General features: G+C 37.7%; 1 protein-coding gene and 1 long non-coding RNA gene across 3 annotated transcripts in view; one reads left to right on the top strand and one right to left on the bottom strand.

Annotated features, from left to right (window-relative positions):
- Positions 1–3920, bottom strand: part of LOC147846208 (uncharacterized) — a 14077-nt gene extending 10157 nt beyond the window's left edge. The window contains exons 1-2 of the long non-coding RNA XR_015478246.1: positions 3835–3920; positions 1009–1202 (exon numbers count right to left, since the gene is read on the bottom strand). This is a non-coding gene — a long non-coding RNA (uncharacterized LOC147846208). The remainder of the gene's footprint in view (positions 1–1008; positions 1203–3834) is intronic.
- On the top strand, positions 1956–26801 carry si:ch211-71m22.1. 2 transcript variants are annotated; one of them, XM_087238587.1, is made up of 10 exons: positions 1956–2226; positions 4018–4054; positions 4190–4273; positions 4360–4430; positions 4965–5007; positions 17854–18074; positions 20486–20647; positions 20777–20938; positions 26132–26183; positions 26273–26801. In XM_087238587.1, exons 2-9 carry the CDS (start codon positions 4039–4041, stop codon positions 26159–26161), a joined length of 789 nt encoding a protein of 262 aa, XP_087094713.1. In that variant the 5' UTR covers positions 1956–2226; positions 4018–4038; the 3' UTR covers positions 26162–26183; positions 26273–26801.

Here is a 26801-nt window from a genome sequence, read left to right as displayed (position 1 = left end):
TTTATTTTTATCTTTTTAGAACAACAAATTCTGGCATCTGCTTTTCGGAATTTTGTGTAGTGCTCAGCATAATAGAGTACTTCCCATTTTGAAAATGAATAATTTGATCCACTTCTCAGTGAATATAGGCAATATTTGGGTGCATTTTAACAAAACAGATTTATTCTACAGATATATTTATCAAAATAATATTTTAGTCACCAAACATATTTAGAAATTGAAAGATAATACATTTAAATTCAAGCAAAATTTTGTTAAAAAAATTACAGCCTACAACATTTCAACCAATTTTAAAAATATTTTTGATTTTCTTGATTTTTTTCTCTCTTTTTTTTTAATTGTATTTAATATTTTTCTACAACATAAATCTGGGTGTACTAGTTTTAGGATCATTATCGTAAGTTATTTTGTTAGATTAGCTCTAGACTTGGCTTCAGTACTGACTAATCTACTGTATATGCACAAATATACTGTATGGCTTCCTATAAAAATATGAATTTTAAAGTTAAATTTTTGAAGGGTGTACTTATATGCAGGGGTTGATTTAACCAATACGCATGGCAAGCGGCTGCTTAGAACCACAGTAAATCTGGGGCCCCAAAATAAATATCTAGAGGAATAAATTCTAGAAGAATAAATAGCAGTAACCAATAAACCATATTTAACATCATATTTTGCATGTTGAGCGTCAAACAAACAAAATGTCACGTAATTAAATATAATTTAATATAAATAAAATATAATTTTATCATTATATTAATAAAATGTGATGTAATAATATTCTAAATTTAAATATTATTATTACATCTGCCCAAATTTGTCCACCATCCCAATCATAAAGGAGTCCAGCAGTCAAAAAAAAAAAAAAAAAAAAAAAAAAAAAAAAATATATATATATATATATATATATATATATATATATATATATATATATATATATATATATATACATACATTTTTTTAATATACATCCATACACACTCATTCACTACAGACAATTTAGCTTACCCAATTCACATGTCTGGGTTTGTAGGGGAAACCAGAGCACCTGGAGGAAACCCACACAAACACAGGGAGAACATGCAAACACCACACAGAAATGCCAGCTGGTCCAGGCGGGACTCAAACCAACGACCTTCTTGCTGTGAGGCGATTGTGCTTCTTACTGCTCCACCGTGAAGCCCATTATTTTTAGTTGAAAACTAATTTTAAGAAAACAAATCATTTAAAATGTAGAGATTGTATTAAGACAAACGTGGAAAAGAAATTTGAAGGATATTAAATATGTCAGCAAAATAAAAAAAGTAGAAAGGGTGCATTTTAGGACTATTGAACCAATGACTGGATTCGTTTAGGGCCCCCAAATCAACAAACCCGCCCCATATATGCTGGGCACTGTACTTTTGCCTCCATGTCAGTGCCCATTATATCTAGGCTACTGTATGTATGTAGCTTATTCATTTACTCACTGAATGTTTGTTCAATTTAATGAAATATAATATACTTTATTCACACCACTACTAAAATAAAATCAATAAAAGTCTTTTTTTTCTGCTATTTTTGGTGTGTGTATGATGTTGTTTTACAGTAGAACACTATTCCACAAGAATAGCACCTGAGAATCAGTAGTAAAGTGAAAGCTGATACTCTGTGCCTACTGTGCTATATATGCCTATAGTATGCCCAGACCTATTTCTTCACATTTAATTATGCCGTTTCACAATAGTAGGCGTTGTGAAACTGAACTAATCATTGATGAAAAATAAGGACGTTGTGGTTCATTTGTTTCTGTTTTATTTCCTTACCAGAGAAAACACGACAGCAATGGTATTCGCTCATTTTAAATGGTATTTGAAAAGCAGAAACTTTAAATTAGCTACATCCGGTGGAAGAAAATCAGTTTCGAATTCGTAGCTGTGGAACAACTATTTTACCATGGAGATACTTCCGGCCACAGACGAATCATACCGAAACATAAAGCATTTAGAGTAATAACTGCCGGATTGTTTTCCTCTTTCGTTTTTGTAAGGGGTGTGTTCGCGAGCATATGTTTCCCGGGAAGGAAACAGTGAGGCAGATAAAGAGCGAGGAGAAAACTGTGTGACCGTCGCCCATTAAATGATTGAAATAAGTAAATAAAAAGTACTAACTGACAGCCTTAGGAGAGGATATTGGTGGGGAATATCAAATTAAAGAACAAGACGAGACGGCATCCTCTTTAAATAGGTAAGTTGCTATCTTTAATGCTCCTTTAAGAATGTTAACTGGCTTCAACACATAGTAATGTAAAATAAATAATAGTGGCGTTTGAAATAAAATGGATACAACGGTTATACCAGTGGCATAAAATAACTTTATAAGTTAGTTTATTATTTTATATTCCTCCTGAATTCTAAATATTAAAAAAATGACATTAAAGTCATTTTTAACCCATAATTAGCCCTTGGTTAAATTATTTTGATAATAATAAGTTAAGTTAATATTTAAATATAGTTAAGTTAAGTTACAGTGCTAAGCATATTTGAGAACACCCCATTTTGAAGATGAATATTTGTATCTATTTCTTAGTGAATATACGCAATTTATTTTGACACTTCAACAAAACAGATTTATTAAATGGATATATTTATTAAAATAATATTTTAGTCAACGAACATCTTTAGAAATAGAAAGATAAAATTCATGCAAATATTAGGGAACAATGTTAAACTACAAAATGTCACTAGATGTTACACATTTTTTTTCTTTAGTTTTGCTATTTTTAAATCTAGTATTTATTACAAATTCGGGTGTACCATTATCATAAATTATTTCGTTAGATCAGCTCCAGATTTGGCTTCATTACTGATTAATCTAATGTTAACACACAAGTAAAATATTGTAAAGCTTCCTTTAGAAAATATTAATTTTTAATGAGAGATTTGTGAGGGGTGTACTTATATATGCTGAGCACTTTATAACATATATATATATATATATATATATATATATATATATATATATATATATATATATATATATATATATATATATATATACTATAATTAATTAAATTAATTAATTATATTAACTATAATAATATAAAGCAATTTTTTTCAACACATTTCTAAACATAATAATTTGAATAGCTCATTTCTAATAACTGATTATTTTATCTTTGCCCTAATGACAGTAAATAATATTTGACTAAATATTTTTCAAGAGACTTCTATACAGTTTAAAGTGACATGTAAAGGCTTAACTAGGTTAATTAGGTTAACTAGGCAGGTTAGGGTAATTAGGCAAGTTCTGTGGACTATCAAAAAAAAGAAAAAAAAAAAAGAAAAAGCTGAAAGGGACTAATAATATTGACCTCAAAATGGTTTTTCCAAAATTTAAAACAAATAAGACTTTCTCCAGAAGAAAAAAATGTTATCAGACATCCTGTGAAAATATCCTTGTTTTTTAAAACATGATTTGGGAAATATTTGGAAAAGAAAAGAAAAATTCAAAGGCAGCTAATAATTCTGACTTCAACTGTAAATTATCCTATTGACAATGGTAATTTAGCTAAACTAACAAAAGTTAAGATACAGATAATGAATTACCTTAGAAAATGAAACCACGTTACGCCATGGTAACTTATAAACAAATGTATTCAATGTGCCAGAAGCATGCACGGTTACTCTACTACTCTTAAAACCCACCAATTTCATAAAGGACAGGAACAGTCTAGTTTTTATGTTTTAGTTTTTTATTGTAGAACTGTCAAGTCAAAAATAGATCCCATGGTGTTTGAGGATTATCTTCAAATATGGACTACTCTTTGTATTCTGCTCCTTTGGTTTGACTTACCCAGTAATTCCTGGTCAGTTCCTAGGAGTTCTCAACAAAAGCATTGAGCGCTAACGTCCGTTGGGGATTCATTGTCTATGTTGGCTGTTGGCTGCCAAAATCCCATTCCTTAAATAGGGGTGTAAATATCCTGGAAATATTTGTTTAACCTACGGTACTTTTTTCTATTTTGCATATTTGCAGAGCACTTTGCTGCTTTTCACCATGGAAACCAACAATGGTAAGTGTGTCAGAAAGCTTATCAACAGTAACCTGATCCTAGCAACACTGTGTTAAATAGCTTTTACAGTATGTAATTCAAGGAAAATACTCTTGCACAGTTTCAATTTGTCTTGTTTGATACTTTTTAAAGCAGGCTACCCAGTTGAGCTTCAACCAAATAAAAATGCAATTCACCCTGCCCCTGGATATGGTCAAGGAGCCGCCGTACCAGGCCATGGTAAAAGAATATAAGAAAACTTTGATTGTTCAAAATTTTATTTCATGGATCCTAAAGATTAACATAGTGTGTTCTTTCTTTCCTAGGTCAAGTGGTTATGATGCCAGTTCCACAGAGACCTGATGGCTGTCCACCAGGACTGGAGTACCTGACTCAGGTAGAGCTTGCTGTGCATTTGTTGTTCTGTATGGTACTTGACGGCACTTTTTTCAACAGTAAAATTACAAATTTTACCTCTTCCCAATAGGGAAACAATTAAAATATGCATTATTATATAGTGTCATGACTTTGCATTCAAAATAAATGTCATTATAATGAAAGTCAACAGAGCAAAAACAGCCACTAACATAACAAAAGAGTAGTAAATTTAAACGATACACAAAGATTAAACATTTATATGATATGCCAAAATGCACATAAAAATAGCTGGATGAAATCATAGCTACATATTAACTGCTGTGTATAATAAAGTATCAATGTAAGCAGTGATTTAATTTTAGTTTTATTTTAGTTTTTTAGATTAGTTTTTTTTCTTCTCAGCAGCCTGATGCAAGCTTTACTGCTGAATATCTTTAGTTCTGTAGGGCAGCATTGACAGTGATGGATTATTATTATTATTTGTTTTGTGATAGTATCTTATCAGCAAGTCGGGACCAAGCTTGATCAACGTGTTTTCTGTTTTACAACACAGATCGATCAACTTCTAGTGCAGCAGAAAGTTGAGCTGGCTGAAGGTAATATTGTGATATTTATTGTAGCCTTTTCTAATGATGTACACCCGATCATGACCCTTGTCTAAGCCCTGCTTTTCTTGGTTACTTTTGCTTTATCATATAAGCTTTATACAACAAATCCTAGGAATGAATTAGACATTTTTATTAACAAAATTATTTACAGTTGAATGAATGAACTCCTAAAATAGCACAAATTTAATTGATAAACACTCACTGGCCACTTTATTAGGTACACCATACTCGTTTCGGATTTGACCCCCTTTTGCTTTCAGAACTGTCTTAATCCTTTGTGGCATAGATTTCACAAGGTACTGGAAATATTCCTCAGAGATTTTAGTCCATATTGACATGATAGCTTTACACAGTTGCTGCACATCTATGATGCAAATTTCCCATGAGGCCAATTTCATTGGAGGCCAATTGAGTACAGTGAACTCATTGTCATGTTCAAGCTTAATGACATGGCATGTTATCCTGCTGGAAGTAGACATTAGAAGATGGGTACACTGCGGTCATGAAGTGATGGACATGGTCAGCAATAATACTCAGGTAGTCTGTGGCCCTGACATGATGCACAATTGGTACTAATGGGCCCGAAGTGTGCCAAGAAACTCCACCATTACACCAGCACTACCAGCCTGAACCATTGATACAAGGCAGGATTGATAAATGCTACCATCACAATGTTGCCGCAGAAATCGAGACTCATCTGACAAGGGAACGTTTTTCCAATTTTTGATTCTACAATTTTGTTGAGCTTGTTCAAATTGTAGAATCAATTTCCTGTTCTTAGCTGACAGGAGTGGCACCCGATGTGATCTTGTGCTGCTGTAGCCAATCCGCCTCAAGGTTCGACGTGTTGTGCATTTAAAGATTCTCTTCTGCATACCTCGGTTGTAACGAGTGGTTATTTGAATTACTGTTGCCTTTCTATCATCTCAAACCAGTCTGGCCATTCTCCTCTGACCTCTGGCATCAACAAGGCATTTGTACTCACAGAACTGCCGCTCACTGGATATTTTCTCTTTTTTGGACCATTCTCTGTAAACCCTAGAGAAAGTTGTGCATGAAATCCCCGTAAATCAGCAGTTTCTGAAATATTCAGACTAGCACATCTGTTGCCAATAACCATGCCATCATGTTCAAAGTAACTTGAATCACCTTTTGATGCTCAGTTTAAACTGCAGCTGTTCGTCTTGACCATGTCTACATGTCTAAATGCATTGCGTTGCTGCCTAGTGATTGGCTGATTAGAAATTTGCGTTAACGAGCAGTTGGATAAGTGTACCTAATAAAGTGGCCGGTGAGTGTATACCTAATTGTGAAAAAAAATATCATTTCTTTAAATAGTTACCATTTATTTGGTAAATTTATTTTACTACCACCTAATGTATGGTTTGTAGCAGAGAACAGTTTTGGTGATTACCAAAACATATATTTTTTTGTACTGTTATCTCTGTACTGTTTAATCTAAAAAAGCTATTAAAAAAAGCTAGTTTTAAGATAATCAGACTAAACTGTAATAATGTTATAATGCTTTTTTTTTTGGGGGGGGGGGGGGGGGGGGGCTTTTTGCCTTTATTAGAAAGGACAGTATTGAGACAGGAAGCGAAGTGGGAGAGAGAGAGAGGGGGTAGGGTAGGAAAATGTCCTCGAGCAGGGATTTGAACTCGCGACGCCATATGTCAGCGCACTAACCACTAGACTATTGCGCTGACGTCATAAAGCTTTTTCAAAAACATTTTTTCTGTGTTTTTTTTTTTTATTTCAAGAAATCTTGCCAAGTATAATTATCTTACTTCACTGCAGATAGTTTGACTTGTTTTTAGTATGTATCTTTTTAAATCATTTATTTATTTATTGTATTTATTTTTTGTAGTGAAAGTATTTTAATTTTTCAAGACTTTATGGAATAATATTACATTTAAAAGTTTGTGGATAGGGTGGCTCAGTGATTAGCACTGTCACCCCACAGCAAGAAGGTTGCTGGTTCGATTCCTGGCTGGGTCAGTTGGCATTTCTGTGTGGAGTTTGCCCATGTTTAGGTCCAAATACATGCAGACTAAACCAAATAGAAAAAACTAAAAAGAATAAACTAAATTGGTTGTAGTGTATGTGTATGAATAAGAGTGTATGGATAATTCCCAATACTGGGTTGCGGCTGAAAGGGCATCCGCTGTGTAAAACATATGCTGGATAGGTTGGCGCTTCATCCGCTGTGGTGACCACAGATAAATAAAGGGATAAAGCTGAAGAAAAATGAATACATTTATAATTGAAGTTTGTGGATACCAATTACATTTTAAAATGAGAAATACCATTGTGAGCTTACACATAGTTGTTTAGATTAACCATTACAAAGACATACATTTTTAAAATAATATATGTATAATACATATTTGCATTATTTAAAACTTTTATGCTTATAATTTATATATTGAATGGATGCTTCAGCTTAGTTTGCAGTGCATTATGAAAAGTTTATTATGCATTTATACATTTTTTTCAATATAGTGTTTGAGCTATAACATTAGATTCTGTAATTCATAAATGAATTGTTCATCAGGACTATTATTAACTGTAAATCCCTGAATGGAAAAGGTTGGTTAGTTTGTTGAACGCATCAAATCATGCTAAACCTGTTCTGTTATCTGATGGAGTTCAAGCGCGTCTTAAATGTCTCCATAGTTTCAAGGCGTCCTCTGAAAATGACCCATTCAAGTGCTGTGTAATATTATTCGGCCTGATAAATCCATGGTACAGCAGCAGCATTTCTTGACTATTGCACCACTTGACATCAGAAGTGGCTAATATGAAAGGCAATGGCCTCTAGATTATGCTTATTTTATCAAAATAAAATGTGATCATGCTGTAATTTTTAATTGTTTAATTAGGACAGTAAGACCTAACTTTGCTTAGACTAAAGTCTTGTCACTTAACAGAAAAAATGTACAGTATTAAATATAAAGTCATGGTGCAGTGGGAAAAGAATGAATATTGTGTATGGCCCCCATGAGCTTAAAGGACTACATACATCTCTGCAATGACTCAAATATACCCTATTAATAAAGTCATCTGGAATGGCAAAGAAAGCGTTCTTGCAGGACTCCCAGAGTTCATCAACATTCTTTGGATTTATATTCAATGCCTCCTTCTTCATCTTACCCATGACATACTCAATAATATTCATATCTGGTGACTAGGCTGGCCAATTCTGGAGCACTTTGACCTTCTTTGCTTTCAGGAACTTTGATGTGGAGGCTGTTAATGTTGCCACCCACTCTGCAGATCTCTTGCATGCCCTCACACCGAATGTAACCCCAAACCATGATTTTTTTCTTAATCAAACTTGACTGTTTTCTGTGAGAATCTTGGGTCCATGCGAGTTCCAATAGGTCTGCATTCAAAAACTGGGATCGACGACAAGACTTTTGTCAGGTAGTGTACTATTTCATTAGCAAATAGCAAGGCAGCCCAGGTGCACATAGATAGAAAACATGTGAACCCATAGCTCATGGTCGTGAAAAAAATAACAAAAGTCTATCTATAGCTAAGTTTCATTGGTTAGTTTTGCCTTCATGTTCTCCTGCCTTGTTTGGGGGGTTACATATATATTGTTATGTATATATATATATGTTTGCAGCAGCACTGTATTATATTCTCAGACTGCATGTCTGTGAATAAACTGGCAGTAGCAAAACTCGATATGCTCGGCCAAAATATTTAAAGAAGCAGCAGCAGCACAGTAGATCTATGCCTCCAAGTCCATATACATATTTATTACCATACTAAATCTCTCCAAGAGTCATGACATGAATACCATGCAACAGAAAAGTGTAAGAAGTGTGTTAGAATGAATCATGAAGGTTATTAGGTTGAGGATTGTGATTAGTTATCTCCTCTAAAGATAAATCCATTAAGGTAAACTGTATAGAGGTCTTCACAGTGGACCCAGGACCTGTGTGTGTTCGGGTCTATATTTTAAATCGTCAATTGTGTCCAGGTCGGGTTCCAATATATTATATCATATATTGGGTCTGTGTGTAATACCTGAGTCGATCAGGCTCAGAGAGCACCCCATCCACCAATGTTCAGTCGTCGACACTTTGCATTTGTTTTGTAACTTGCAAATGTAGGATGGGATGTAAGCATGAAATAAGGTGGTTAAAACACACACGTGTGACGATAGTCAGATATTTCTGTTTTTAGGACTCCTTTTTTTATATATTTACATTTTTAAAATAAGAATAATAAAATATAAGTGTTCTTCCACCTATAGTTGGAGAATATGGCAGTCAAGAATGCTGATGTCATGCGCACATGTACTCTACTGCAGTCAGTGAAAATGCTTGTAACAGTAGTTAAAACGTTTTCAGCAACATATTTCAACTAACCCTAACCATACTCATTAAAATGGAGTTTTCTGTCAATATGTGACATTTTGGTGCAGTTTGACCTCTATTGTTAAGCTGGGTTTGGGTCTGCAGCGGGTCCAGTACTATTGACGCATATCTCGAGTCTGCACAGATTTGGGTCTCATATTTAAATAACATACGGGTCCAAGTTAGGTCCGTGCAGGAAATTTACGATTGCCTTTCTGTTTGGGTCAGAATTTTTGGCCTCTAATAGTGAAAATGATATATAGAGAAAGTAAGACATTTATGATTCTGCTGTTGACGATGAAGTGTAAGGAAGGAGATGGATCTTCCTGGAGATCCCGATGCATGGAACAAGCAGATATGGGAGCTTTGAGCTTTGTGAAGAGGAAATCTGAACAATTGGGTTTGTGCAGATTGCAGATTTCTCATGCCAACGTTTTATCCCTGAGGGTAGAGGCCCTGACGCCTGGAACACACAGACATGGATCTCTTTAGGTGAAGGTTTGAAGCTTTGGTTTTGGCTGTCTTGAATGAAGCACTGTGAATCCAAACTTCTTTAACAACATGAAAATTCACGCCTGATCATGCAGCAATGTTCTGAAACTGAAGAGAATTAATGAAACTGAAGAGGGAGACTGCAGAAGAAGAAAACTGAGAAGGGGGAGACTGCAGCCTTGATCAAACTTGCGAAGTCTAAACTTACAGGAAGAGGATGCGAGACTGAACTGTGTGTGTGGGCTACTTAATATTGAGGAAAAGCCCCAATCAAATTGGCGAATGTCTGCAGCCCCGCCTCCGTTTTAAGATGTCTCCATTTTCCCACATCCACATTGAGACGGAGCAGCAGCGTTTTAGAATGAAAACGGCCTCTTCAGCGTTTTCGAAACGCTCCGTTTTCGGCGCTCGAGAACTCCAACGTAGTGTGGACGGATGGCGTAACCGTAGCAAAACTTGTGCGTTTTAAAACGAAAACGCATTAGTGTAAACGGGGCCTGAGGCATGTAAGTTCTCTGCATCTCTCAATACTTGAGCTTACATTGGATCCTCCTGCTATGTTCACATGAGAACAAAAGTAGCTCCATGGGCCTTAGGTTGGATGATGGCCACACTTGTTGCCCAGGAATGCATATGAGAGACACAGACAAAATCTGCTTTTTGATGCCCATGTTACATCCTGTGGGTCAAAAGATAAAAGCCAGAGCAATGTCACATTTCGCCTGTTTTACTGTCAGATTGACTTGATAAGCATACAAAAACAGTTCACAAACATGTTAAATACTTGTCTTTGCTACAACCAAACACTACAGGTTCCTAAAGGCGGACCCTTCAAAACTGAAAATCACTCGATACATCAGGTATTAAAAGGTGGCTTGTGCATTTATCAGGTCACAAACCCAATAAGAGTAAAGGCCAGATAGAGTAATAAATTAATAAATGTTCTGACTTCTCAGAGTCAAAGGCACCTTGCAATAGTATTTCAACGAGGCATGTTTCGTCAGAAACTTAGCGAAACCCACCTGATCAATGCAATTTTCATTTAAAACAATGCAACAGATTATTAAACTCTATAGACTGTGAAAAGGACAAATAATCAAAGCTTCACTACCATCCTCTTTTTATCCACTCCTGATTTAAAAATATCTAAACTGGTCCTTAACTACTGGGTCGCGAACCGGTATTTGTCCGATCAATTGGTACCAGGCCAAGAAATCATTAATTGTTTTTGTTTTATAAATTATAACATCTGATCAATCTTTTATTTTTATCATCTTTTATCATTTCCAAATGACAGCTGCCTTTTAGGGGCCATTTGCGTATTGCGTCTTTTCTAGAGTTCGCACAAGTTATTTGTTTCCAATGGAGGTGCATGGCTTGCCTTCCAGACCAGACACCTTCCACACCAGACACACAGAGGTAGAAAAAACACACAGCAGAGGAACTTGGTTTCCTGGCTCATAAAACTTGCCACTCTAAATTTAAATCACACAGTCGCTTCAACGATTCTTGGTGTTTTTCAAGTTTTTTTTGCCAGCTCTCTTGTCTGCAATAACCTTTGTTAAAACCCATAGATATACAAAAGCAAACTTTTAGGGCAATCTGCACTTTCTTTTTGAATAAAATTAGTTTTTCTATTTTGTTATTGAATAAAACATTTGTTTTTGTTTTTTATTTTGAAGCACAGCCAAGAGCTAAAAACACAAGGGGCTCAAAGTATCCTTCGAAAGAGGTGGGAGAAAGACACAGCACAGGAACTTTGTCTCCTGGCTCAAATACATGCCATTCTAATTTTGAATTACACAGTTAATTCCTGTGGTTTTTCGAGTTTTGGTTTCACCAGCTCTCTTGACAGTAATAACCATTGTTGAAACCCATAGACATACAAAAGTAAATTTGTAGATGAATCAGCGCTTTCATTTCGAGTAAAATTAGATTTTCTTTGTTTTGCTTTTGAATAAAACATCCATTTTTATTTTCATGCACAGCCAAGAGCCAAACATATATCCAAAATCCAAGTCATTTGGGCTAAAACTAGTAAGTTTTTGCACATCCTCTTGAACTGCCAACAGCTAGAGCAAGATAATACCTCCTTTCAATTTCTATTCAACTGTGCACAATAAGCATGGACTCGGGACCAAGTTTTATGGAACCTCTCCAAAGGTTTCCAAAGATATGAACATTTTCTATTTGTTTCAGGGCTTGTTGTAGGTGAGGTCTAGGAGGTGAGGCTAGAACCTTGATAGACAATCTAAAAAGGAGTTTAACCATGGCATAAGTTCACAAACTGTGACAGCTTTTACAGTTCAATGTGAAGAAATAGTGCACAATGGTTACGCACAAAGGAAATGAGTAACAGTATGCAAATATTTGCTCCTGGACTTTGAACAAGGGTGGAGATCAGCAGAGTCTACAATTACAGTTCAATTAAACATAACAGTATATGTTCAAATGAGACAAGTTTAGCTGAAACTGGGTGTAACATAGAAATGCCCCAAAAAGTCAAAATCCAATCATAAGTTTTTCAAACTACAAGATCACTGGATTTGTGGTCATCGCAGTACCACAAAATTGTCCGGGAATTACCACTTGTGCAATCAGATTATCACCGTGGGGACAGCGCTTCCCCAGTAACAGTCCATCATGAATAAAATGTCCTCTAGCAAGGTCAGAAACTTGACTGTTAGAAAGAGCAGCAGCAAACAGTTGCAGCAAATGATGAGTCTGCACATTGTTCTCTACTCAACTCCTCTGTGGACAAAGGAAAAGACAGATCAGAGGGATCAGGTACAGAGAAAGACACAAGACTATCTGACACTCCTTTAATATGATCTGTCTGCTTGGGCTCAACGTTTTTGGACATGGCTTGAATTGCAACTACCACAGGGACTTTGCGTATAGAATACTGAAGCAACTTTCCTTTAGACAAAACCATAGAAGGCCCATAAGACCAAACCTGATAATCTTCTAACCTATATCCCATGTCCTAACTACACTTGACACAGTGCTGCAACATGCTATAAAGGTATGTTTTATATAATGGAGGTGTAACAGTAGATGTATTCGTCCTGAACCGTCACGGTGCGAGGGTCACGGTTCAATTCACACACTCCAATGACGAATACAGTCAGTCGCTGGAGTTAGGTGGAAAAGAAAACAGCAGTCCCACTTTGCATTTGAGTGCAAGTTGCAGTCTTTTCATCTGAAAATGTGAGATGGAGCACTCAGGAGTTGTTCTGCCATGCTGTCGCTGTCATCTCAACTTATTACCATAAACAGAAGCTCGCAGCTTTAGGCCCACCTCTGAGTTCATCTGATTGGTCTACAGCTCTAGAACTGATAGTATGACATATGAGCACTGCTGCAAGTTAAAGTTAAAATCATTTTATCTTCACCCAGCATCTAAAGAATGCTGTTCTGGAACATATACAAGCGTATAATGCTCACGCACGTATGCCTACATAAGATATGGAAACATGAGATACTATCTTGTGCGCACTTAAGTCAGTCTATGACTTACTAAGTTCCTTCTTTATGCAGACACAATCCTGAACAGTTGTTGTCCGCTGCACACGCTGTTATGGATGCACACAGTGCTAGCTTTTTTTTATTAAAAGAGAGTTCAGTTTTTAAGCTTACTGAATCTTAAATTGAATACACAATTATTGTTTTCTGTTGTTTAAGGAATACTACAAGGATCTTCTTTCATTAGCAACACCCATCTTCCGACAATCCAATCGGTTCCCAAAGGATGAAATCATGCACTGCCCTACTTTTTTTCTAATTTCAGGACAGTTTCAGATGGATGGACATTATGCTAGAGGAAAAAAGGACCAATCTTCTTAGGATCTTAGGAAAAAAAGTATCTTAACTCAAGTTTTATGGCAACTTTAAAGCAGTGAAAGCTTACTGTGCATTAGCTCTCGGCCGCTAGCTCTCTGCAACTCTCACATGGTTGCCCACTTAAACTAAGCAAGGCTGCGCCTGGTCAGTACCTGGATGGAAGACCATATGGGAAAGCTAGGTTACTGCCCGAAGTGGTGTTAGTGACACCAGCAGGGGGTGCTCAACCTGTGGTCTGTGTGGGTTCTAATGCCCCATAAACTGATGGGGACTGCTCAGTGAGTGCTGGTCCTGACTCTCTGTGGTCATTAAAAATCCCAGAATGTCCTTCGAAAAAGAGTAGGGGTTAAATCAGCCAAATTTGCCCACTGGCCTCTGTCCTAACCATCCCCATATCATAATTGGCTTAATCACCACCACTGTCTCCTCTCCACCAATCAGCTGGTGTGTAGTGTGCGGTCTGGTGCAATATGGCTGTCGTCACGTCATCCAAGTGGATGCTGCACACTGGTGGTGTATGAGTAGATTCCCCTCAATAATGTGTAAAGCGCTTTGAAAAGTGCTAAATAAATGAAAAGAATTATTAATTATTATTATTATTATTATTACACTGAATTAATATTACACAATGTTCCTTCAGCCATCCATGCCTTTATGACAGTCCCTCCCTGTTGAGTTCCCCTGAGATCTTCTCCATGCACACTAGTCCTTGTCTTCCTCACCTAGACAGAATGTGGAGGAGGTGACCTACTGTCCATGGTGGATGACGCCATCAATCAAGCTAGCGAGGTGAAAGTATAAGTTTGCGAAGTGGTGCAATTGACTCCGTGAAGATCTAAGATTAGAATCAAGTTGTCCTTTCTTCATTATGGAGTATGTACGGTCTCTCTCCACTCTGAAGGTTTATATTGCTGCCATCTCTTCTTATCATTATGCAGTGGATGGTAAAACCGTGGGAAAACACAATCTGATCATTCAATTCATGAGAGGTGCCAGGAGGATGAACCTTTCTCAGGAATTTATCATGCCCTCTTAGGATCTCTCTGTGATCCTATGGAGCATGCAGAGAGCTGTATTTTAACCACAAGACTCAAGACAAGTTGAGCTTATATTCCTGTCTTTAAAGACTATGTTAAATTCATTTAAGAGGTTAGGTGATCTAGAGACATTTTCAGTCATTGATTCCTAGAGTTATCCTGAGATCTAGACCTGGATTTATACCCAAGGTTTGCACCACTCCATTTTGAGAGCAAGTGATGACCCTGTAAGTGCTTATTTGGGAGATGCCTGCTGTGCAATGTTTGTGCTCTGCACATTTATGTGGACTAAACGCAGAACTTCAGCAGGTCTTTGTCTGTTTTGGAGGATGCAAGATGAAAAGTGCTCATGAGACTGTGGAGAGGAAATGGATGTTTGGCCCAGTATGTGAGTGTATGCCTTTTGGTCAACCCTCATATTCAGCATCAGTGCTCATATATGTGATTCCCTAGTCCAGTAATCCTTTAAGTATATCTATCCACAGAAAATAATTTGGGTAAATCCATCTCTTAATTCTGGTAGAACTCTGTCGACTGTGCAGTCTTTATATAGCCTATAAGTACATCTCCCCTCTGGCTACTGAAGGTTGTGGTCACCACAACTTCCTTCCCCTTCGAGACTGAAATGTTTTCTCAACTTACTGTCATATTAGAAGTTCTAATTTTAGGTAAACAGCTAGGGTAACTTGCTGCAAAAGCCCCTATAAATTAATTTGCCATATGTTTTTTTCCACATCAACATAATGCAGAAACATCGACTTGAATTACAGGTGTCAAATCCAGTTCCTGGAGGGCCGCAGCCCTGCACAGTTTAGTTCCAATCTTGCTTCAACTCACTTGCGTGTAGGTTTCAAACAAGCCTGCAGGACTCAATTAGTTTGATCAGGTGTGTTTAATTAGGGTCAAAGCTAAACAGTGCAAAGCTGCAGCCTTCCAGGAACTGCATTTGACACCTGTGAGTTTGAGAATTCCTGGAGGCAACAGAGAGGTTACATCTCTACAACCATAATACTGATCCACAAGCTGAAGGCTCGTGACAATCTGAGGGTCTGAGCATACGCCACCTATATACACATATGAGTGTGTGTTGCTCCATATGCAGATTTTACTCACCAAATGTCATATTAATGACCAGTACTTGGTCAGAATTCTTCATCTCATCAGTTTTTTATGTACCAAAAGGCAGAGCAAGACGTGCAGCTGGTTTACAGAGATACTAGCTTGTACACAAGCCAGAAGAATGAAAACAAAGAAAGCATTTTTAAATACACAGCCGAGACATTACACCGTAATAATATATACATATAATAACAAGCCATGGTCGACCCAAACCAAGAAAAAGAGCAGAATCTACCTGCCGTCGTTTACAAGGCTGTCTAAAGTGCGAGCTGCTTCACTTTCTTGATAAAGAGAGCATGCGAGTCTATGTTTGAAAAAACCAACCCAGGCTCATTCTGAAAACGTAGTCCCCTGGACGTTTCTGGAGGCCGTGAATTATGAGCCGGAGTTACATATGACTGCATTAAAATTTTTAAGCGAACGCTACGGGGCTGTTTGATGTCGTTTCTTTTCGCGCTTACCAGCTCACCACTTACCTCCGTGTGGAGGGCTTTCCTGCCGCAACCAGTTTGTCCAGTTAGCTCGTCGTGTACGTCGGCGGACTTGTGACGCAGAAAGGAGCTAACCACGACGACGTCCGGTTTCGAGTCTGGGGAAAAGTGGTTTCAGAAATCAGGTAATACAAAAACAGAATCCAAATAATAAAGTGAGCAAGTTCATAACAGGGTTAGATAGTGGCAAAATCCGAAAGCGTGGTAAAAATCAGATGAGGGCTTTTTTTTTTCTGGACGGCTTTTGTAAATTGTTAGTTAGGTTTAGGAAAGTAAGCGGGTGGGCAGGTCAATCGGTAAAATTGGTTGGGTTCAGGGAAGGAGGAGGGTGGGTCAGCCGATAGGCCAGTCGCCCAGTTAATCATTCAGCCAGACAGACAGTTCGACAGGGGCCTCGGGCGAGAACGGCACTTGCGAGAGACATTTGAGTCGCAAAAAATCGCACACATCAGCGGATTCGCGAAAACAAAAACTCCAAAAATACGTACCTCCCGGGATGTATTTCGCAGTCTCTAGAAACGTCCACGGGACTAAGTTTTCAGAGATAGGCCTGGGTTGGAAAAAACGAACTTCTTGAGCTGATGATAACGTGTGCGTGAATATTGATGTGCTTCTGACATCCGACCCTTTTATAAATGGGCAAATGCGAGAGTGAAGCGTGAAAAAACAAAGGAGAAGTCAGACCAATTAAAGTTTAGTTGTGATGTGCGGATCGATACTAAAATATCGATATCTCCGATACCAGCTTTGTTTGTTCTAGAATGATTCTTTCAGTAACCCAAGACATAAACAAACTGCCATGTTTACCTATTACCTATTAACAGAATTACTTTCTAACAGAGGTTACATGTGCTGGTGAAGATTAAAGATGCAGATGAGAGGTTTTCACTGACTGTAGGCTATATGTGTTGTCTTTGAGCCCAAATAAGGACCAAATGTGTGCTGTGTGTAGTTTTTCTGTAATTGGTAACATATCGGAGACTGTAAGGGTCTGTATTCTGTGTTCATATATTTTGCATTTATTTATTTTATATAATCGCATCGAAAATTTAAAAAATTAAGTTGAAAAAACAAAATGCATTTAGGGATAAAAAGTAGAAGTAATTTGTTTAAGTTTAAAATTTTTCCACTGTATGGTTGGGCTTGGTATGACTCACGTTTAGTTTTTTCCACTGCATAAAGTATCTGGTACCTGGCACCCATGTCATTGGATTTGCAAAAAAGTCAGCCAATATAGGATTATTTTAGTCCGTTGCACACAACTGAATTTACATGACTGTATTTTAACTGTATATGTTTGCCTTTTATTTCTGTAACCATAGCTTTAATGTTAAACCAAAAAAGCTTGTCTCTCAATATGGCAGATTTGAGCAGTAACCTTTTAGGCAGGGTTTACCAATGTGTCTTAATGAAATGCACACAATTTGACAAAAACGTGCATCGTTACAACCTATTTTGTGTTTTGATTGCTTTGTATTACAGTTATCTTGGGCTGGGAGACCAATAACAAATACATTGTCAAGAACAGTATGGGGCAGCAGGTGTTCTATGTGGCTGAGGAAAACGACTGCTGCAACAGACAGTTCTGTGGGCCGCTGCGCTCTTTCGTTATCCATGTTCAGGATAACTTGGGACAGGAAGTGATGAGACTTATGCGTCCTTTGAAGTGTGGAAGCTGCTTCTGCCCCTGTTGCCTCCAGGAGGTAAATCATGTTTTTATTATTTATGTTACATGCTCGTACCTTCCATCTCATCCCTCTCATTTTATTAATGTTTCAAAGCCTTTGATATTAATTTCATGCTTATTTGTTAAATATTTATGTTAATTACTGAAAGATATGTAGGTAACGTGAAAGGAAAGAGTGATTTTGTTTGGCAATTTTATTAGGGACAACTTTCCAACTGCTCGTTAATGCAAATTTATAATCAGCCAATAACATGGCAGCAACTCAGTGCATTTAGGCATGTATACATGATCAAGATGATCTACTGCAGTTCAAACTGAGCATCGGAATGGGGAAGAAAGGTGATTTAAGTGACTTTGAACGTGACATGGTTGTTGGGAGTTTTTCAGAAACTGCTCATCTACTGCGATTTTCATGCACAACCATCTCTAGGGTTTGGTCCAAAAAAAAGAGAATATCCAGCGAGTTGCAGTTCTGTGGATGCAAATGTCTTATTGATGCCAGAGGTCAGAGGAGAAAGGCCAGACTGGCTTGAGCTGATAGAAAGGCAACAGTAACTCAAATAACCACTCGTTACAACAGAGGTATGCAGAAGAGCATCTCTGAACACACAACACGTCAAACTTGAAGTGGATGGGCTACAGCAGAAGACCACACCGGGTGCCACTCCTGTTAGCTAAGAACAGGAAACTGAGGTTACAATTAAGACAGGCTCACCAAAACTGGACAATTCAACAACATGAAAGCATGGATCCATTCTGCCTTGAATCAACGGTCTAGGCTGCTGGTGGTGGTGTAATGGTGTGGGGGATATTTTCTTGGCACACTTTGAGCTCATTAGTAGCAAGTGAGCATTGTGTCAACGCCACAGCCTACCTGAGTTTTGTTGCTGCCTATGTCCATCCCTTTGTGACCACAGTAACAATCTTCTGATGGCTACTTCCAGCAGGAGAATGCGCCATAACATAAAGTGTGAACCAAGTCAGACTGGTTTCTAGATAATGACAATGAGTTCACTGTACTTAAATGGCCTCCACACTCACCCAATCTCAATCCAATAGAGCTCCTTTGGGATGTTGTGGAATGGGAGATTCGCATCCTGGATGTGCATCTGACAAATCTGCTGCAACTGTGTGATGCTATTATGTCAATATGGACCAAAATCTCTGAGGATTATTTCCAGTACCTTGTTAAATCTATGCTACGAAAGATTAAAGCAGTTCTGAAGGCAAAAGGGGTCCAACCTGGTACTAGTATTGTGTACCTAATAAAGTGGCCATGAATGTATATCTGTGATGGTAGATTTAAATAATCGGCATATAACATTTTTCAGAAAATATTCTAATGTGTTTCTCGGGGACTGTTTTGTATTTTTTTTTATCAATCTTGTCCTTTTGAGCTTTAATATCTTTATATAATATATAATAAAATGTAAATAAACCATTAATATAAAATGTTTAATATTAAACTAAATATTTCATACTCTCTCCACCAAATCAAAGTGAAAAGAAAATAAATGTATAAAAGAGGAATTAAATCATAGAGGACCCTTTAAGAATTACATGTAATTTCATAATTTCAATAATCTACAATAATTTGACTATTGTGTGACAAGGCAGGGTTAGTTTTAAGTTTAAATTCTAATGTTGCTGAATCAACATATGGCTTATGCATGTCATGTTCAACAGTAATTGCATGAATTATGCATTGCAAGATGGGTAATATGGCAGCACGGTGGCTCATTGGTTAGCACTGTCGCCTCACAGCAAGAAGGTCACTGAGTCGAGTCCCGGCTGGCCCAGTTGGCATTTCTGTGTGAAGTTTGCATGTTCTCCATGTTGGCATGGGTTTCATCAGGGTGCTCTGGTTTCCCCCACAGATCAAAGACATGCACTTTAGGTGAATTGGTTAAGCTAAAAAATTGTTCATAGTGTGTGAGTGTGTATGGATGTTTCCCAGTGATGGGTTGCAGCTAGAAGGGTATCAACTGCGTAAAACATATGCTGGATAAGGTGGCGGTTCAGATTGATAAAGGGACTAAGCTGAAAAGAAAATGAATGAATAATGGGTACTATGGTGGCTCAGTGGTTAGCACTGTCGCCTCACAGCAAGAAGGTCGCTGGTTTGAGTGCAGGCTGGGACAGTTGGCATTTCTGTGTGAAGTTTGCATGTTCTCCCTGTGTTCATGTGGGTTTACTCTTAGTGCTCTAGTTTCCCTCACAGTTAAAAGACGTGCGCTTTAAGTGAATTGAATATACTAAATTGGCCCCAATGTATGAGTGTGTGTGAATGGGTGTTTTCCAGTACTGGGTTGTGGCTTGAAGTGTATCCACTGCGTAAAACATATGCTGGGATATTTATCATATCTATATCCAGGGTATTTCAAGATGCCTAAACTTACTGTTCATGTCTTTTTTTGTCTTCCTTAGCTTGAAATCCAAAGTCCACCAGGCAACCCGATTGGATACGTGATCCAGAATTGGCATCCATTCCTTCCCAAATTTACCATTCAGAATGAGAAAAAAGAAGCTGTTTTGAAGATTGAAGGACCGTTCTGTTCATGCAGATGTTGTTCGGATGTGAACTTTGATGTATGAACCATGCTTTCTTTTTCAAATTTAAAAGAAAATAGTTTTGACATTAAGCCATGTAAAAGATTATTTTTTAGTACCACATAACATTTTGCGTGATCATAAATAATTTTATTTCCTTGCAAATAGGTTTTGTCTTTAGATGAATCCACAAAGGTGGGCAGAATTTCTAAACAGTGGACAGGTCTGGTGAGAGAAGCTTTCACAGATGCAGACAATTTTGGAATCTCCTTTCCTATGGATCTGGATGTGAAGATCAAAGCTGTGCTTTTTGGAGCATGTTTCCTCATAGTAAGCATCAATAATTACATCTCATCATGTTTATGTTTAAAACAATGTTGTGATATTATAATGATAAGCCTCTATAGGCATTCTGGGCCCTATCATATACCCGGTGCTGCAATGTTTTTTGCTAGTTTCAGCCTGGCGCAGGAATCATTTCTACATCCTGCACCATGTTCTTTAGGTAGCAAATACATTTGCACCTATTTGTGAGCCCATGGGCATGCTTGTCTGAAAAGGAGGTGTGTTGAGGTGCATTATTGTCACGTTGTTATTTCGGGCCAACTGAAATAGGCTGCATGTTGTGGTCCAGCCTATGAGTTCAGACTAGAGATCTGCGCAGGACAAAATTTGTAATCTCGCTTCTTCCATGTTTTAGTCCGAACCCTACAGCTTTCGCTTATATTCAGCATTTGCTGTCCCGCTGCCCGCCCCGCCCCGTTTTTTAACCGCCGCTCCCGCTAAAAAAATAAAATCCACCCAGTGTATAAACACACACACACACATAGACACACAGCACCAAGCAAGTGACACACAGACAGCATCACACTCTCTCTCATTCACACACATACACACACACATAGACAGCACCAAGCTCTCTCTCTCTCTCTCTCATTCACACACATAGACAGCAGCAAACAAGCTAAACACAGCATCACGCTCTCTCATTCACACACATACATACGCGTGCTCGCTTGCTCGGGAGTTGGGAGCCATATTGATAGATTGCCCGCTTCCATTCAAATTATACCAGTTACCGACCGATCCCGCGCTTTATTCGGAAATTTATTCCCGCGCCACAAGCCATCTGGTCGGATCTTGCGGTACAGCCATGGGAATGCAGACCTCAAGTACAAACTGCATGATTTTAGCCCCAATTTTGAATCGGCGACAGGTTTTGAGAAATTGCCGACAAATGCCTGAAATCACCGGCAAATCGGTGCTCGTTCACGTGAGTAACAAGCACACAGTATGAACTATCAAAGACGTGATCTGAGTTTGTCATGGGGGCATGAATGAAATGTTCATGAGTGAAATTTAAACAGCCGATCTGCTGTACATGAAACTACAGAAAACGTGGAGCCTGGTGATGCAAAATTCAAAAAGCACTTCATGTAAATTATATTATTGTTGTATTCAGATTAAGGCAAACAACTAGATTACAGATGTCCATGTAAACATAGTCACATAGTGTCTTTAAACTCAGTGAAAGATCCAGAAGGGCATCCTGCTGATTTGCATCTGAATGGCACTTTTTTGTCTAATAGACAATTTAATAGATTCTCACACCCCACAGGTAGAAAATCCCTGCTTTATGGCTCGTTTCCACTGACTGGTACAGTACGGTTCGGGTCGGTACGGGTCACCTAAATCAGGCTTGCGTTTCCACTATAAAGGGTACCCTTTTGGTGGGCGTGGTGTAAGACAGAGAGTTTCAGTCACATCATTCTCGCTCGAGGAAATGTCTACAGCAGTGGTTCTCAAACTGTGGTACGTGTACCACTAGTGGTACGCGGGCTTCCTTCTAGTGGTACACGGAGGAATGAAATATGTCATGTACATGCTACATATAATTCAAAATTTATTAAAAATGATGTATATAATATGCCATATATTAAATATAGACTATATTTCTGAGGTAATCTGCCAGGTTTTTTAACTGTGCAGAGTTGTGGCTGCTTTACTGGGCCTACTACACTACTGTATTTCAATGCTGCTCATTTTGGTGGTACTTGGAGAGACTATTTTTTTTTAAGGTGGTACGTGATGAAAAAAGTTTGAGAACCACTGGTCTACAGTAAAGCTGCACAGGTCGTTCACATATCATATTAAAAGCACTTCTCACAAAACAGATGCTTTACACACATAAATACTTCTGTATAAATGTTTATTACTAACTTTTCTATAAACCAGTTATAAACCAATTATTGATTATAACTGCAGATCAAAATAGCCTACTGTAACATCTGTAATTAAATAAATAAATTAATGAACATATATGAACACATACAGCCCCTTACAGTCTCCGATATGTTACCAACTACAGAAAAAGTACACACATTATACATTTCGTTCTTAATTAGGTTCAAAACAACACAAAGTATAGCCTACAGTCAGTGAAAACCTCTCATCTGTGTCTGCAATCTACAGCAGCACATGTCATGTCAATACGAGATGTCATGTCACTTCCCTTCTTAGACTTTACAGACCTGAAACTTGCCTACAGCACTTATTCATTGTTGCTCTTAGTTGTGTAAATTGCTTCCTTGTCCTCATTTGAAAGTCGCTTTGGATAAAAGCGTTTGCTTAATGACTAAATGTAAATGTCATGTAGCCTCTGTTAGAGAGTAATTCCATCATTCCCAGTTCATATTTGTCCAAAAGGTGTTGATAATAATTAAAACAAGGTTCAAGTTTGTTCACGTTTGCTGAAGAACGTGTTCCTTTTTCCCAGGCTTTTTTTTCCGCGCTCCACTCTCACGTTTGTCCTTTTCTTTCTGAATGTGTCATTCTCGCGTTTGTCAGCTTCTCACACGATCGGGTTTCTAAAGCACGTCAATAATCAAGCGCACGTTATTATAATCAGCTCAAGAAGTTTGTTATTTCAGATATAGACGTGCGGCGAGCGCAAGGAAGAAAGCGAAACCACTCGCGCATCAGACTGGCACAGGGTAGATTTTGCTCTACTCCATGGCTGTGTGGCTGTTTATCAGGACGATGATATGTGAATACATAATTCTGCTGTAATCTCTCGCTGTGTATTTCAAACATGGCGGGTCCTTTGTTAACATTCTGGCTTGTTGTAAGTGAATGACATATCTCTTCTGTAAACCAATAGCGTTCAGCTGCGCGTCTAGCTCCGCCTTTTGGTACCCTTTCTTGTGTTTGGAAAAAGTGGTACGGTACGGTTTGGTTCGGTACGCCTTTTGACAGTGGAAATGGCCATAAAAGCCTACCAAACTGAACCGTACCGTACCGTACCACTCAGTGGAAACGGGCCATTAGACAATGTTCTTAGATCAGGGGTGTCCAAACTCGGTCCTGGAGGGCCAGTGTCCTTCAGATTTTAGCTCCAACTTGCCTCAACACACCTGCAAGGATGTTTCTAGAAAGCCTAGTTAGAGCTTGATTAGCTAGCCCAGGTGTGTCTGATTAAGGTCGGAACTTAACTTTGCAGGACACCGGCCCTCCAGGAGTGAGTTTGGACATGCCTGTCTTAGATCATTGAAGGTCCCATGAAATTAAAATTAATTTTTTTAGATGTTAGTTTCAGTATTGTTCACTTTTAAGATATCTGTAAGCTAGCTGTAAGCAAGTTCTCTTAAGATTGCAATACATCCAAAATTCTGCTGCACGTGTGTTGACACATACATCGCCTCGGTCGCATATTACTCCTATTCTCTAACAGCTTCACTGGCTGCCCGTCAAGTCTCGTATTAATTTTAAAACATTGATTTTAACATATAAAGCAGTTCATGGTCGTACGCTGTTTCAGCCTCGCTGCAAACTCAGCACCATGGCATTGTCTTTCCGTGCTCCTAAACTGTGGAAGGCTCTTCCTACTAACATTAGGAATGCCGGTTCATTGGACACTTTTAAAAAGCTACTTAAAACTTAGGTCTGTTTTTAATTTGTGATATCTTTTATTCTTACTGTGTTTTTTATTGTATTTTTTATTGTTTACTGTGCTTTGTGGTTTTCACTTTCTTGTAAGCGCTTCAAGTTTTGGAAAAGCGCGTTATAAATGAAATTTATTATTATTATTATTAGTGTGCTCCAAAACAGTGATAGATTTCACATTTAGGAGATATAAAACTGATTTGAACATGCAAAGTAGTGATGTGCAGATCAATACTAAAATATTGATATCTCCGATACCAGCTTTATTTATTCTAGAATCGATTATCTTATCCAAATATCGATATTTCAGTAGTTTAGAGCAAATATGTTGTTTATTAGGAACAGAAATACAGTGGAAAAGTAACCACAATTACCCCAGTTTATCTGAATAATGCTAACTTAGTCGGAACTACTTGTTCTTCCGCCTGCCAAGTCATGTGTGTAAAATGGCACTGTATAACTGTAGAGTAGGCTAGCTAGCCTCTCAGGCAGTCCTCTTGCACATGTTGTTTAGTCACACTGTCATTGGATATGGGTGACCGCAAGCAAAGTTTTGTGTGGAGCTACTTTACTTCCATAAACTCAAACGATGCTGTTTGTGACACGTGTAACAAAACAGTGAGGTACTGTGGTAAAACCACAAACCTAATCAAACACCAACATATAAATCACAAGACAGAATATGACTACGTCATGACTAGGCAGCCAGAAGACAAGTAAAGGAGAGGTACAGGTGCTGCTGGGGCGAGACAGACATCGCTTGCAGAGTCCTTAGGTGCAGCAGGCAGGCACTATGCAGGTACAGAGGGAGAAAATGTGGCGATGTGACTGTATTTTGGGGGCTTGGGTTTTTGTGACAATGATAAAACAAGAAAAAGGTTAAAAATCTTCAAGTGGGCCGGATTAGCATGTCACTAAACTAAGAGTGAATGTTGTTTTATGTTAAGATGTTCAGGCAGGCGTTTTAAGATATACATGCTCAGAATCTGTCAAAAATATGTAAATTGGCTCTTTTTTTGTATGATAATCTTTATCAATAAACAAGAATAGCCCATAATATGTTTCCTTTTCAGTATAAAGTGACACTTTTAGGTAAACTAATTGTTACTTTAATTTTCCAAACAGTATTTTTGGGCAAAGTATCGGTATCGTTGATACTCGCCTTTATATTATTTGGTATCGGATAGGAAATCAGTGGTATCACACATCACTAATGTAAAGCTTGTAGTTTGTCACTTTCACCTAAATGGATCAGCGTCACCTCATACTTTCGTTTCACATGAAATCATAACCAATCAAGTACTCTCTAGTATCTGACATGCACCGCCCCCTCTTCTCATTTGCTTTCATTTGATGAATTTGACCACTCTCACTGTCAGCACTGTGATAAAACAAAACACTATTGGCTGTTTTTAAAAAAGGGGAGCGGCTACACTGTATCCCTCCCTCTCTTTGTGTTTCGGTTGAGATTATGTCGAACATCAAATAAAAATGCCCATTTCAGAGCACTTCATGGGACCTTTAAAAAAAAGGTTTCTGTGTTTCAACATTGAATAATCTCCTATCATTTATCTTTTGTAGGACTTCATGTTCTTTGAACACAATAAATGAGTGATCATTCTTTGGATGCCATGTAAGTACATTTCAACTGCATATAGATGTTTGTTCATCATGATGATTTGTAAACACACAGTTCTAATTGTCTTTCAATTGGTATTTCAGATTGAATTTTGACCTTCTTGTTTGTGATGTCCTTGATACACCACTAGGTGACAGCAATTGCCTTTACAATAACGCTAGGATCTTAACATCAACAAACAACCTGCTCTGTGAAAGGATTTGCCAAACTGTCAATGTTCAAGATATGTTATACAATATAAGCCAAGTTGTAACAAGCAAGTTGCCATTCATTCATTTTGGTTCCTTTTTTCATATGCCGTTTACTGGCCAGTGCTCATAATGTTTACTATAATATAATCCATGCTACACTGAAAAAGTGGTAACCTAAAACTAAATTAACCAATTGTATCATATCATATATCATATCATATTATATATAGACTAAGTATATTCTTCCTCAAGTATTGAAAAGATAAAAAAAAGAAATATTTAAGGTAATATATGTTAAGTAAACACTGTTTGCATTCAGTGTATTGATAGATGATTACAAGTGATGAAAGTTATAATCAAACATTTTATTCTGTAAAAAAACTGTGAACAAACACAATAAATATATACAAATATCCAACAA

Source organism: Danio rerio, chromosome 2, assembly GCF_052040795.2.
Source record: "Danio rerio strain M-AB ecotype USA chromosome 2, GRCz13ab, whole genome shotgun sequence".
In the NCBI taxonomy this organism is placed as follows: domain Eukaryota; kingdom Metazoa; phylum Chordata; class Actinopteri; order Cypriniformes; family Danionidae; genus Danio; species Danio rerio.
This window is presented reverse-complemented; position numbering and strand designations above follow the sequence as displayed.